Source organism: Peromyscus californicus, unplaced genomic scaffold (assembly GCF_007827085.1).
Source record: "Peromyscus californicus insignis strain IS unplaced genomic scaffold, ASM782708v3 Scaffold_7__1_contigs__length_154581171, whole genome shotgun sequence".
Classification (NCBI taxonomy): domain Eukaryota; kingdom Metazoa; phylum Chordata; class Mammalia; order Rodentia; family Cricetidae; genus Peromyscus; species Peromyscus californicus.
In genome coordinates, this window is record NW_026294595.1 from 23,149,634 (window position 1) to 23,165,495 (window position 15,862).

The following is a 15,862-nucleotide window of genomic DNA, read 5'->3' on the forward strand; positions in this document are numbered from 1 at the left end:
TAATGTAGAGGTGGAAGAGTAGCTGTTAGTTATTCTTTATGGTTGCTGGGAAAAGTGCTTTGCTAGCACAATGCATGGCAAACTCCTGATACCATGGTTTGAAAGCAGTTCCCTCTGATTCTGCTGGCTCTTTCACCATGCTTTCTCTGCTGCAAGAAACATTGGTGTTTGCTATACGAAGCCTTCTTGGCAAGTTGTGATGTAATGATGTTCAAGCAAGTTGGTCGATTTTCTTTTCTTTTCTCTTTCTTTCTTTCTTTCTTTCTTTCTTTCTTTCTTTCTTTCTTTCTTTCTTTCTTTCTTCCTTTCTTTCTTTCTTTCTTTCTTATTTATTTATTTTTTGGTTCACATTATTATAAACTTGTGGATTTTGGATAAGAAGACTAGAAAATGGACCACTCATTCATTCAACATGTATTGATTGAAAGCCTTGACAAACAAGTCTCAGTTTCCTAAGCAAAGACCAGAGCTAACCTTGTCCTTCAGAAAGCCACAAAAAAGAGGGGGGAGGGAAGAAGGGAAGGAAGGAAGAAAAGAAAAGAAAGGAAGAAATCCAAATGACACCATCCCCAAAATAAACATATTGCTCAAACATGACTGAGTATTAAGACCAAAAGTGGTATGGTGGTATGAACAAAAGTAACACAGGAATCCGTTGGGTCTAAGAAATTGATAAAGCTTTAATGGGGAAGCTTGAAATTAATTTACTCTTTCAGCTGGAGTAGTGGCGTGTGTAGAGGTGACAGGAAGGAGCATGGACATCTCAGTATCTAAGTTGGAGTGCACTGTGAAACAAAAACTATAGGATGTTGGGGAGCAGAGGCAGCAGAAACAACCTGCTAAGGACTTTCATTTTTATTCTAGGAGCAAGAAGAAGCTGTTGAAGGATACGAACCAAGGAGGACAGTTGTATGGAATGATGACACTTGTACTTTGTAATTATGACTCGGCCATATTATTACAAGAATAGGAGAAAAAGAAGGGCAAGTTCTGCTCAAGGAGTTGACTGAGGGTAGGGTTGGGTGGGGGATTGGGGATGTGCTCTTGTCCAAAGTCACTCGAGAGACAAAGATTAAGGAAGTGGTGGCAAAGATGAAAAAAAAGTGGCCTTTACAAAGTAAGGTCTCTAAGATTTGGGGAAAGACCCAGCTTGCCCAAATGAGATGCTAAAATTTCTCCTTTATCTTTAGGATTTTCAATCTGATAAATGATTAGTGATATTTGCCAAAGCAGAAAACACTAGAATTCTAAAAGGACTTGAAATCATGGGTAAATGTAAGATCAAGCAGAAGAAGGATCAGGAGAATTACATCTTGTGGACCACCAAACTAGGTGCTAACAATCCTGCATGCTGTGACCTCAAGTTGTTTCCTTTTGTCGTTTGAACTTCTGCCAAGTTTCACAAGAACAGCCATCTCATCCCAAGTTTTGTATTCCCCCTGAAAATGAATTTGGAATGTAAGGCAGTAGCTGAATACATTTGACCTTGAACTTTTGCTTATATCTGTTCTTAGTTGGATTTAATAGCCCTAAGTTAAGATCATGGTTCTGCTGCTCCATTCACAAGGCCATAGGTACTTTCAAAGGATATTGATAGTGGAGATAATGACAATGTCACTGAACTTGACTCCCTAGGGAGTATGTGGGAACTGCCAGTTTACAAAAACTATTTGTCCAGTTTGGGGCTCATTAAAATAGTGTTACCAAGAGTTACTTCTTGCTTTTATTGGTAAGGAAAGACAATGGAGCAAAATTTTAAATGAACGGGTTTTTTTTTTTGTTATTGTTGTTTGGTTGGTTTTGTTTTGTTTTTCATGACAGGTTTCTCTGTGTAGCCCTGGCTATCCAGGAACTCACTCTATAGACCAGGCTGTTCTTGAACTCAGAGACCACCTGCCTCATGAGTGCTCTGATTAAGGCATGCACAACCACCATCCAGTTAAAGTGACTGTTTCTAAACAATGTGACTAACTTTATCCATGGCTGATAACTTTTTCTATACTATGACAATTCAAAGAAATGTTACAGCTCCATCTGAACACATACATATTTGAATATTTAAAAAAATTATTTGAGGTTTTTCAGACTGTTGTCCCACTTGATGACCTTAGTGTAACCCAGTAAACGTGGATGGATGTACATTTAATATCCTAATTTTATCTTGATATTTCAGCAACTATTTGAATTATCTGGCTATCTTTGCATGAATTTTCATTTGCATATGAATGTTTCCATCAGAAATGTAATCAAATGCAAATTCAATTGGATTTGCATTAATAGTCTTTGGGCTTAAAAGGGAGAAAAATTCTGATATTTCTGGGTAGGCAAACTAAACTACATCTAGATACACTTCTGGTGTTTGGAGAGGGAATTTGATTGCTAGATCAAATTTTGTCATGCTAGATGTCTATGTGAAGCGAGGTGGGGACAAAAGGACTTCAAATCACATGTTCTCTTTAAGGATCATCTTTGGTCATCTATGGATCCTGAACACTGAGTATATCGCCAAGAAATGAGTAGTTTCTCAAGAAATATTTATGGAATGAATGTGGAAAATAATGTGCCTTTAACACTATTTCTTGGCATTAAAAACAAAAGAAAACATAAAATAAGATGCCTAATGATTGAGCTAGGGATTTGGATCTTTGCTCAACTTTAGGTAATGTGACAAAGTGTTTCATGGTATTCATCAGTGCTCACAGGATTTGGACATGGCTTCAATGAATACCCCAAAAAAGGGTTTTATGAAGAAAATGTCATTTAAATCATTTAAGTCTACTGCCTTCATTAGGACTTTCCCTCATTTATGTGAGGTGGATCTGCTATTGATCATCTATCATCTAACTTAAATGAGCCAGCATATCCACCATGAAAAACAGTGTAGCTTTCTCCTTGTTTTTACATTACAGTTTTCCTTTGCCTAGACACAGCTCTTCATTTCCACACCACCAAGCCTTACAGTACCCAAGCAAGCTGCTGTTACAATATGATCCTGCTGCTATTCTTCCAATTGCTTATCTGCACTTGAAACAAGTCTAATCATTGATTTGTTCAGAAGAGGCTAAGAGATAAAATGAAAGCCTGTGAATCTCTTCCCTATGATTTTAAGACTTTGTTCCAAACTGAGCATCAAGGCTTCCCCCCCACTAAGTGACTACAATATAAGATGCAGAATGAAGGGCCTGATGTCTTCCATTCAGAAAAGAAAGATTTATGAGGAGAGTGAAGGAAGCAGAAAGTAGACAAGATGGAGCATTCTGCAGCTCTGCAGCCAGCTGCTTGTTCTGAGGCCATGCTGCATTTTTTAGGGACTGTACTGTCACCTCACGTTACACTATGTCACCCCAGAATTTTTTTTTTTTTACTTTAAAGTGTGTAGTGTTCCAGACTCTGAAAACCAAAACCACATTACCACAGTACTGGAGCAAGTGATGGGGGTGCATTTTGCTTACTCCTGTTGGCAAAGATGAAATTTGGATTGTATTTGGAAGTTTGTATTTTTTGTTTTTACAAAGATTTTATAATACTGTGTAGTGGACACAGGAATGAGGTGGAGAACTTACTATGAAGTTACAGAATCCCCCTGGTATTTTTCTAGTATAAAATCAGCCTCATTTTTTGTTCTTTCTATAATCCTCCTCACTCCCTGGCCGCCTTGGAAGGACTGCCAAAACACACTGACAGAGGATATTTGCATGGTATTTATCATCAAACCATAACAAAAAAATTCACAAGAAACCTCAAGTAATTTCTTCCCATATCTTCTCCAGGGATTTTGCATTTAGTCCTAAAATTTACCCTAATGTCGTGCAAATATCTCAACCTTCCCTAAGGTTAGTTAAACTTTTCCTCCATCCAAAAGGAGAATGTTAATTAAAAATGTTTCCTCATGGCTATATGTATTTTAATATTGGTAGATAAATTTCTAGATCCCTTCAAGCCAGCAAAGTTTTCTCTTTTAAATATGTTACTCACTCTTACTAGTCAGGCTTATTAATGATACTTTCATAAACACCTTTATGACTGTCTTGGGAAAATATTGATTTTTTTAAGGTAGATAATGAATGTTGATATAAACTGACTTTTAAAATGATTGCCTAGAAACAGGCAGTGTTGACAGAACTCTAAGTGAAAAGGAACCATTGACTGGTTCACGAATCAGTCAGTTCCCATAATTGAGTTGCTTAGAACACACTCTCAATGACACTAAAAGTGTTTTTTTACTTATAATTTACAGGTAGTTGAGTTTATAATATGACCCTGATTCTGCTTCCTTTTTTTCTTGTTTCCTTTTGCCATTTATTTTCTGTATTTAGAACAGGAAGGCAGCTACTCTGTTACCACTAGTTTGATATCTGGCATGTTTTCAATTTTCATTAAAAACAGAAGAAATATATTAAATATTATTGTTAAACCATTTTGGCAAATGTCAAAATAAATAAGTAATTCGTTTGAAAAATCTATCTTTTATTCACATTGCTATGTCAAGGCAAAGGGGGCCGAAGCTGTAGTATGTATGTATGTAACTGTCTTCTTCACATACATGAAAAACAATTCCCTCAGTACTAGCAGATGATAAGAAATAAAAAGTTATGTTTAATTTTACGTTGAACTTTTTAGCTTAAGGAAGCACATGCAGAGGTATATGTATTCTCAAGGCTAGTTTGTATAAAGTTGATCAATAAACAAATATCAGCATACATATATTGGCACCAGTTATCTAAAAACTGGGAGGGGGGGATGATCTTTTCTTCACAGCATAGCCACACAGCAGCTTATCAGAGCCTCTGACTGGTACAGAGACATGTATAAAGCCAGGGAAGGGTCATCAAGAGCAACAGAGAAGTTTCTTCTCTTACTGAGAATTAGGCGTCTTGGTGGTCTCTCCACCCCTGCTCTTATATGGCCTTTCTGGGGGAGCATGTTCAAATATCAGTGAGAGATCCATGCTAAAAGCTTCAGAAGAAAGAAGTAAAGAATGAATAGGAGGTGGGAATTTGTAGCAGTCTGCAAGATCAAATATTTCCCTCCACAGCAGGAAGTAGCCCAGTCAGGGATGCAGTCTAATTTTAAAGTTTGATTTTGTATGAGAGCACTGTGAATATCAAGATCCAGAGACTTACAGTAACCTTTGAACGACTTTGCTCTGCCACAGTACAAAATGATGCAGCGTATTGACTTTTAATTCCCTAGTTAAGAAATATGTGTTCATCTTTCCCTTAACTATGTTATCTAACAATCTGGAAATAGTGTTGCTGTATTTTAGGAAGGTGATTTTGCTCAGCACTTCATACTTTCTTTTCATAGAAAGTCATAATAAAACAGTCAGTGTTTGCTCTGGATAGTCATTGGTTTTTCAAGGTATGGTTTGCATATCAGCATCAATATACCTGGGAACTTATTTGAAATGCAAGTTTTCAGAGTCCACTCCAGAATCGGCAATCTGTGTTTTAACAGGCCTTGGAGGAAATCCTGTCCAATTTAAGAACTTCTTCTAGAAGGACTCACTTTTCTGTTTCACATAGTACACACATGGTTTTGAGTAACACCAAGGAATTACTCCACATCAGATAACCTCCTGACCACCTCAGCCTGAGTTCACAACCGTCTCCTTTGCTTTCTGGATGCCTTCTGCAAATAGGAATCATTGAGTGTATCACAGCACATTGAATCTTTCTCTTCCACATATGTGAACTGATAGGGGTGTGGACCACGTGTCACCAGTACTTACTGGGAAGTCTAGAACACAGCTAGTGTTGGGTAATTGAAAGATCAGACCAAACTCAGAGCCCGGGACTCCCCATTTGGACTACTTATTTTGTGTTTGGTTCTTAAGTTTCTCACCTGTGAAATGAGCCAGCATGTACCTGCTTAGGTATCCTTAAAGTCACATTAATCCATACTTTGAATTAACTAATTGTCACAATCAATTTTTTTATCTATTCCCTAGGTAAGTCTAGAGAGTTTAATTTGTATTCTTTTCTATTAAAAAGTCAAAGTAACATAGATTTCTGATGGGAGAACCATACATAATGATTAAGAAAAAATATTTTGGAGGTGCCTGGAAACCACAGGCAGCATCACAAGGAAAACAGTGTTTATTATTAAATATTTGTTGAATGAATGAAGGAGGCATGCAAGAAGATAGGAGTGTTCATTATTTCTTGTGGAACTCTTGCTGTGAAGTGGAGGTTGCTGCTCCTAGTCACAGACAAAGCTAATAAAACCCCGGCATTCATGAGCCAGGAGGTGAAGATGCTCCTCCAGGCACACACTGATGATGGCCTCTGCCTGACATCTCCTGTCCATCCTGCCCAGTGCTCTTCCTGCTCTTCTTAATTTTTTTTTTGTTATTGATAAAAAAAGTATGAAATTTACTGAAAAAATATAAAAACGGATGATTTCTATGACAGATGTCTGACTGAAGGACAAAAAACCTCCAACCTTGAAAAATGCGACACAGACTAGAAGAAAATGACGTGCTTCACAGTAGCACAGTAGTGTGCATCCTCCTTGCTGGGTACTTAAGTCCTATCTGAACTCTCGGTTTCTGCACAGTTGCTGAAGCTTCACATCCTCCGCTCGCGCTGGGAGATATCTGATGTTTAGACTTGTGTGGCCTCTACACTTGTGAAGAAGCTAGCAAATTTCAAACCTTTCATCCAAATCCCATGTAAGAGAAGTAAGAGGATGTTGAGGCTATTGAACCATGAAGAACATAGGCGTAGAGCCTTTCTTGCTTTAAGAGTACCGCTTTCTTCTACAAGGATGACCGGATGTACATGGAGCCTATTGCTTGTATGTCTCGTCTTACCTAGTCATAGGAGTCAAACCACTGTATAGTTTGCTCAGATGAGAATGAAAATCAAAGAGAAGACAGCATAGGAACCACTGCCATTACAAAGAGGACTTCCGAACTGAAGATCCTTAGGAAAGCAAGACTTTCAGTTTCAGTTGGGGGAGGGTGTTGTTTTTTCTGTTTATCTTAATTTAAAAAAATTATATACGTGGTTTACTTTCTGAATTAATGTATTAAGAACTCATACGCTCATTTTATTAACAAAGGCAATTTGTGACAAAAAGTTAAGTAAAAAGCAGAGGCCAAGTTCAAGACCTGCCTAATTGCAGGGCATGGTACATGGTATAGGGTGTACACCTGGTGTGGGGCAGGAGGGGGGCCAGCTCCTTATGGGGCTTCCATTCCCACACCATCCATCCAGCTTTTGCTTTTATAATCTATGCTTTCCAAGGCAATTTCATGAGGAGAAAGGGTGAGAGTAGGGGAGCCCAAATTTTCGAGCCTAATTTTCTCATTTAACAAGTTAATGCCACCAAGGTATAGTGAGGTTAATAACTCACACAGAATGACAAAAGTAGTTTCTAGAAGAGCTGGATGCAGAAGTCACATATCTTGACTCCTAACCCATTGTTCTTTCAACTACATCACAGTGATTCAACATGAAAGAGAAAGACTTCATCTTTGTAGTTTGTGTTTATTATGCCTGATTTAATAACATTTAAAAAGGACCTAGATGCTGAAAAGATCACAAGAACATGAATAACTCTAAATGCCACATTATTACATTATAAAGTTAATATCAGAAAAGCCAATTAAAATGCCCACTTCAGTGACATATGATAGTAAATTATTCCTTCTCTTTATGTCTATGCATTTCTTTTGTAAACTTAAATGTAGTTATTTACTGAAAGTATCCCTACTTTTATGAATCTTATATGCTTTTATCCTTTCCTTGTCCTGCCCCTCCTCTCTCCCCATCCTCCCTCTTTCTTTCTTTCTTTCTTTCTTTCTTTCTTTCTTTCTTTCTTTCTTTCTTTCTTTCTTTCTTTCTTTCTTTCTTTCCTTTCTTTTATTTGTTTCTATTGTGATCCAGATTGAGTTACTGACTGGCATGGCTAACTTTGGTTGTCAACTTCACACATGGGAAGAAGGAACCTTCCATTGAAGGATTACCCCATCGGACTAGCCTGTGAGCCTGTTTGTGGGGGCATTTCCTCTATTGCTAAATCATGTAGGATGGCCCAGCCCACTGTAGGTAGCATCATGCCCAAGCAGGAGAACCTGGGCTGTATAAGAAACAGCATTCCTCTTTTGGTTTCTGCTTCAAGCTCTTGCCTTGGCTTCCCTCAGTGATGGACTATAATCTGTAAGTCAAATAAACATTTCCCCCCAAGTTGCTTTTGTTGTTGCATAGCAACAGAAAACAAATTGGGACACTGGGCAAAAGAAAGAGTTCTCCAGATTCTCACCTAGAGATTCTTAACCTTTCTATTTAATATATAAGTATTTTCCCAATTTCACTATTTCTTATTTTTTAATCAAGTTTCAAATGTACTCAATAAATTATAACTCTCCAAAGCATCTCGTGAAAGTGAATTATTATGAGTTATTGTTTTATTGGATATTCTGAGTGTATAGTAAAGAAAATATGTCTTATGCTTAACATAGAGTAAGAGACCAAAAAGGAACTTCATTCACGGTTCATTTTGCTTTCCTATTTCACATACTACTTGTTCCCTCGCCCCATGCTAAGGACATCCTCCTACATGTGTTCCACTTTTTCAGATTAAATGAAACTATGTCAGCCCTTGGTAATATCCCATCCCTCACAGGCTTTTCCCTCAGAGCCCTTCCTGCTTGTGTCTGTCTTGACATACAGAGCAAAGAGGCTAGGTCTAACTACTTCTTAATTCACTCTGCTGATCCAAACCACTGTTCCCTATTTTACCAACTCATTCATCATTAATTTATTCCATAACTCAGGAAATGACCTGCTCATTAACTACTGGCACTATATAAAGTACTATGCATGCTGAAAGGAATATGGAGAAAAACAAACTTAGTATCTACCTTCAGAATTTCCACCATATAAAGATTTTGAAGAATTTTGTTAGTTTGTTAGAGGCAGAGTCTTGAACTCATCATGTAGCACAGGCTGGCCTCAGATTCACCATCCTTTGCCTCCCAAATGCCAGAATTAGAGGTGTGTTCTGCCATGCCTGGCTGTAACTATAATGTTCTGAGGTCTTAAGTTATCTTTATTTGCATCAGGTTTTAGGGCACTGTCTATACAGTTCAAGTAAAATGACAAATGTCCTGTGACTAAATTTCTTCCAGACTGCTGTTCAATAAAAGGTAGTAGTCTTGCCGGGCATGGTAGTACACATCTTTAATCCTAGCACTTGGGAGGCAGAGGCAGGTCAATCTCTGAGAGTTCAAGCCAGCTTGGTCTACATAGTGAGTTCTAGGACAGTCAGAGCTACTTAGTGAGACCGTGTCTCAAACACACAAAAACGCAAACAAACAAAGCAAAAGGCAGTAGTCCAGGAAAATTGTACTCATTCCCTGTAGTCTAACAGTATGGGTGGTTAGTCTTAATACTTCACTAAGCTCAAGACAGTTCAGTCTCTCAGAACCAGAACCAGGGACATGTGTGCTCTAATTCCCCCTTTTCCTTGTGGTCATCAGTCAATTCACCAACCCCACATCTGACAGAGGGCTAATACACAAAATATATAAAGAACTCAAGAAACTAGACATCAACAAACAAAATAATCCAATTTAAAAGTGGGATACAGATCTAAACAGAGAATTCTCAACAGAGGACTCTCAAATGGCTGAGAAACACTTAAAGAAATGTTCAACATCCTTGGCCATCAGGGAAATGAAAATCAAGATGACTATGAGATTCTAATCTTACACGTGTCAGATGGTGAAGATCAAAAACACATGTGACAGCTCATGCTGGAGAGGATGTGGAGCAAGGGGAACACTCCTCCATTGCTGGTGGGAGTGCAAACTTGTACAGCCATTTGAAAATCAATATGTTGGTTTCTCAGAAAATTGGGAATTGATCTACCTCAAGACCCAGCTATTCCACTCCTGAGCATATACCCAAAGGATGCTCCATTCTACCACAAGGACACTTGTCCAACTATGTTTATAGCAGCTTTGTACATAATATGCAGCAACTGGAAACAGCCTAGATGTCCCTCAACTGAAGAATGGATAAAGAAAGAGTGACACATTTACATAATGGAATATTATTCAGCTGTTGTTTTTATTATTATTATGACTTTTCCCCCATTGCCCTATGAAATTTTATGTTCCTTAAGGGCACAAATTAAATATTCTACTTCATTAAAGCTTATCTCCCCTCAAGTCTCAGTTTGAATTCTGCTTAAGATGAATAACAAGTGAGAGTGTTTGCTGATGGTTATTCAGATTGAAGGAAAAAGTGAATCATGATAGCAGTCAGTTATGAAATAAATTAAAAAACAGTTGACACCTTTGTCATCATTATATATAAGTGCTATTAAATCTTTCTATTCTTTAATTAATTTAGAAAAATGCAGGTAGTTACTAACAACCTTCCTAAGTTTCTCTCATACTTGGATTTCAAATGCTACAGCAGAATAATGGAAGGAGTTGTATGACTTTTGGGGTGATCCAGGATGTCAGAAGCTTTCAGAATTGTCTGGTCAGTGGCTGGGGAGATGGTTTTATTAGTAAAGTGTTTATTGTGTAAGCAGAAGGACCTGGGTTTGATCCCCAGGACCCATGTAAAAATGCTGGCTATGGCCAGGCCTGGTGGCACATCTTTGATCCCAGCACTGGTGAGGCTGAGGCACGTGGATCTCTATGAGTTGAAGGCCAGCCTGGTCTACAGAGTGAGCTCCAGGCCAGCCAAATCTACATAGTAAGACCCTGTTTTAACCCCTGTCCCTCACCAAATGTTGAGTATGGTAGCATGCACTCATAATTACAGTTTGGAAGAGGTGGAAACAAGTGGATCCCTGGAACCTGATGGTCAGCCAGCTAAGTCTAGCCTAATCAGTAGTTCCAGGCCAACTGAGAGACCATCTCAATAAAAAAAAAAGGTGGACTGTTCTTGAGGAATAACATTCAAAGTTGATCTGACCTGTGGCTTCCATATTCGTGATGGATCAGTCATTTGTTATGTATCATTTCTGGGAGAGCCTACAGAGATGGCTCAGTTTTGGCTCTCTAGTAAAAAGTCAGATGTGGCAACATGTGCTTTATGTGCTAAAAGCATATGGCTGGGGGTTGATGGGAGGTGGAGACTAGCAGATATCGGAAGCCCACTGTCCAGACAGTCTAGCTAGATTAATGAGCTTCAGGTCCAGTTAGAGACATTGTCCAAAAATTAAAGTGGAGACCAATCACACCAATATAGATCTTTGACTGAATATGAACATGCACATGTGTGCACATCCACCTATATGCGCACATTCATTCTAATGAGTACATGTATATCACACACACAATTTTTAAAAATGTATTTTTGTTTTCTAAGAAGTTAATGAGGAGTAAATGTGAAAGGAAAAAATAGCCTCATTTCATTTCATTTCTTCTTCTTCTTTTTTTTTTTTTTTTTTTTTTTTGAGAGGGTTTCTCTGTGTAGCTCTGACTGTCCTGGAACCTCTCTGTGGACCAGGACTCCACAGAGGAGATGGTGTATTAAGGAGAAATTTCAAGGGCTGGGGGTATATTTCAGTTGGTAGAGTGTTGGCCTAGCATGCATGGTACCCAGAGTTCAAACCCAGAATGACATAAAAGAAGGAGGAGGAAGAGGAAATCCAGGCATGGTGATGCATGCCTGTCACCTCAGCATTTGGGTAGTAAACTTAGGAGAATCAGAAGTTCAAGACCATCCTTGTGACTTTGAGGCCAGCTTGGCCTAGAAACCCTGACTCCAAGAGAAAAAAAGAAAGAAAGAAAGAAAGAAAGAAAGAAAGAAAGAAAGAAAGAAAGAAAGAAAGAAAGAGAGAAAGGAAGGAAGGAAGGAAGAAAGGAAGGAAGGAAGGAAAGAAGAAAGGAAGGAAGGAAGGAAGAAAGAAAGGAAGGAAGGAAGGAAAGAAGAAAGGAAGGAAGGAAGGGAGGAAGGAAGAGAAAAAGAAAGAAAAAGAAAAGGAAGAAAAAAACCCAACAGAAAAAGTTCATTATCTCAATTTCATTTCAATTAATACTCAAAAAATATGCCAGTGTTAAAACATGCTAAACTTATGCCTGGGAAGAAAAGAAAAAAAACCTCATTTATTCTCTGAGAGGGCCAAGTCATAAACTGAGAAGTACCAGTAAATTTCTAATCACCAAGTCCAATGTGCTTGCTCAGCATTTCAGTTATTTGAAGCTTTTAATTGAGTTGACCATTTTCACCTTTATTAAACCTTTCTTTGCTCCAGGAATTTTTTTCTCTTCCTATAATCTTTTTTTCTTCCAGTGAATTTTATTTTTCTTTTTCCCTACCAAGAGGCCCATTTTCAATTCTCTACTTCCTTCAGTAGACACGCTCTTCATTAGTTCTATCATGCTGAATACTATCTGAATATACTTACAGGGCTCTCAGGTCTCCTCCAGCCCTTGGGTTTCAATTAAAAATGAGAAGAAACACTCTCCACTCTCCCTCACCCCATACACACACACATAACACACACACACGCACGCACGCACGCACGCACGCACGCACGCACGCACATGCACACGCACACGCACCATACACACTTGCATGCATGTAGAACTTTTATATGAAAATACTATCTGAACTATAGGTTCACAACCCTATAGATCCAGAAGTAGCAAGTATCACTATGCTCCAAACACACACACACACACACACACACACACACACACACACACACACACGTCATCTTGGGGCTACTTTACCTGTGCCATACAGTTATTAAGAAGTCTTGTTGAAAATTTCCCCATTTCACCACCCACGACAATCTCTCTCTCTCTCTCTCTCTCTCTCTCTCTCTCTCTCTCTCTCTCCCTCCCTCCCTCCCTCCCTCCCTCCCTCCCTCCCTCCCTCCCTCTCTCTCTCTCTCTCCCTTCCTCCCTTTCAGCACTTATGGCCGCATGACAACGGTTTATTGGTCTGGAGACTGGTTTCCCTAGAGACATCATGGCGATAGAACATAACCCACCTTCTTTCTTCTGATGCTTTCTTTATATCCTTCAATATATTATATTCTGATACTGCCTTCAGTTTATACATCCAACTTTATTTCCCATAAATTCCCTTTAATTCAGCCAAATCTTTTTACCCACTATCCGCTGACTACTTACTATTTTTTTTTCTCTTTGGCTTAGATAATTCCACTTCTCCTTCCTTCCCTGTGCCTTCCCGACTACTGAAAATGTACTTCGTTCCAATTCAACTTCCTTCATAAAACCTATACAAATTCCCACTTTGCAGAATCTCTTCTATTTCTGTAATTCAAATAATCACCGCTCTTACCATTTGTTGCATATTTATCACATATTTTCACCTACTGTTCATTATTTTTTTTATGTGAATTAGGCTTATCTCCTAAATTAAATAATAACCATGGCTTAGTCTTCCTGGCCCATCTTCTCCCACACATGCATACAACAGGGACTTTATTGAAAACACTCAATGAACATGTATTGATTTACTTATTGACTGAATACATATGAAGCCAAAGGAATAGTGAGTATTAGGAGAAAAGGGATCTCAAAGTCTGTTGAAAGGGTGTTCAAGATTGATTTGTAAACCTCCTGGATTGGAACAATTTTTGTTAACCTCACTTTGGAGTCAGGTATTTACAATGGCTATTAAATTGTTACCTTGTTGCACTTCCAATGCTCACAAAGGAAATGAAATCAGCTTTTATTAATGCTGGAAGCTGACATTTACCATTTTTTTTAAAGGAACCTGAGGCCATTTTGGAACTTACAAACTGGAATTTTTTTTTTGGAGAGTTCTTAATTCATGGTATATTGCTATTATATTTTATATGAAATTATTTGGTTTTGTTTCTATTTTTTATAAGGCAACAGTATTCCAGCAACATATAATATTACAACTGTAAGTATTCTGAGCCATCAACTAGTTTGATATACGTACTTTACAGATACGGAAACTGAGTTCCAAAGAAAATAACTGATTTGCCCAAGGTTGTAATCTAGGTATTGCTGAAGCTACATATAGAAATTAGAATTATCAGTGCATGATTCTATGATTTTTTTTCTAGAACCACATGGTTGTACACTTTCAGCTTCATATTCAATTTGACATTATTCAAATCAGTAAAAACAAGAGTTTTTAAAAGTTATTTCTCTTACTTTGCGAACTAGTGCCTCTTAAGATAGGGAACTAGTGCCTCTTACATCATTAATAAGAGTATGTGCAGACAGCACGAGAAGTATGTTAGGATGTACATCAAATTAAGGGAAATGTAAACATCATCTTAATTATTTACACTTCTGAAGCCACATAAAACTGCACTTTTTTTTTAAATTGGAAAGTTGAAGAAAAACAGTTATGTGACTTTTGTTGTTTCGTTTTAGGAGATGGTTTTGTATTGGAGACTGTGCTAATATTTGTAATGGTGGTATAGAAGATTGTTTGAAACATGAATATAGTATCATACAGAAAGAGACATACACATAGTGAATCTGTGTCACTTTGTGCTGTGGGAAAAGATGTCTTTCAGTGTTTGGGGGAGAGCATGGTCACAGTTGCCCTTAATCTCTCTTCTCCTGCAGGGGCAGAGCCAAATAAAACACCACTTACTGTCGTCTTCTACTGGTTATTCATCAGTTTTATTAAAAAGAAGTGAAACTGTCTATTCTTGTTTAAATGTCTGTCTGAAAAATATTGTTCAGTATCTCTAGCACATACAGAGATTTAAAAGTGAAGAGAGAATTTGAGAGAAATTAAATGATTAACTTTTACAAGGAATGTTCATAGAAATTTGGCTTTGGGAAAATACTTCGTAATCTTATAGTACATCATATCATTTGAATTCTCAATGACAGATATTAGGTGGTAGCTAATACAAGAATATTGTATTATAATCTAAGATGATTTTAAAGTAAAAATTACAACTAGAGATTCATATAATTCATGCTGTGAAAGGATCCATTCACACAACTCAATATTTTTGAGCTTTAGAGGTAAATTAGGGTACAAGAATGGCAGACAAATTTACTTAATAAAGTCTAAGATGTGGTAAATTCAAATTTGAAACAAAACCAGATCTGTGAAGTCTAACTTTTTGTAAACCGTGGAGGTGCATATGGTTGGGTCTGTGTTTTATCAGATTCAGGAAACCATGACATGGAACACACATGATGTTGCTATGTAAATGTGACTTACCTGTACCATTGTTAATTGTGGTCTGGATCGTGGCTTCTGGCCCCATAACATCATAATCATCCTTCATTTCTTCTGTGGGGGAAAATTATCTTTAGCATTTGAAAATTATAGAAAAGCTTACTATACTAAGCATGCCGAACATAGGAACAAGGAGGAGTCTTTCAAGGGAAACAGAAAAGACTTGTTGTAAACCTCTAAACAATAGCTTTGTTCAGGCAACTGAATGAATCCAAGGGTGCTGGCTGCACAAGAACTTATTTACTTTAAGCATTACTGCAAGCTGTGAAAAACAGAGGTGCTTATTTGAAGCCAACGAAGGGCTTTTCTTCTGGTGGCAGTTCTAGTGACAAACGGGGGGAGATGTTATTTTTTCAATAAGAGTTTAGTCAAAAGTGACGAAGTATTTGTACTTACGAAGAGAAACAGTAGCTGCTAACTCTGGGTGCTTGGTGGCAAGTCAGAGTTTTTCATTTTCTTTTCTTACTTTCATTCCCCTTGATGTAGCTATGATGGTGTTAGTCTAAGCAAGCATGCTTTTTCAAAAATCCAAAATTGTGCATATCAAAACTTGGAATGCCTAGCTTTACAAGCTAACATCTCTGATGTATTAAAAATATCCATTCACTGCTTTACATAAAATTCTAAAGTCTATTTTCCTTATTCCTCTCTCCCATCTCTTATAAACGGCTTTTTGT

General features: G+C 37.8%; 1 protein-coding gene across 3 annotated transcripts in view; it reads right to left on the minus strand.

Moving 5' to 3' along the window:
* Positions 1 to 15,862, minus strand: part of Zeb2 (zinc finger E-box binding homeobox 2) — a 41,394-nt gene that overhangs the window by 20,294 nt on the left and 5,238 nt on the right. For 2 of the 3 annotated variants that reach the window (XM_052722647.1, XM_052722649.1), the window contains one exon: positions 15,168 to 15,239. The exons of the other annotated variant lie outside the window; for it this stretch is intronic. In XM_052722647.1, the coding sequence (XP_052578607.1) occupies positions 15,168 to 15,239 (72 nt within the window). The remainder of the gene's footprint in view (positions 1 to 15,167; positions 15,240 to 15,862) is intronic. 3 annotated transcript variants of the gene reach the window in all.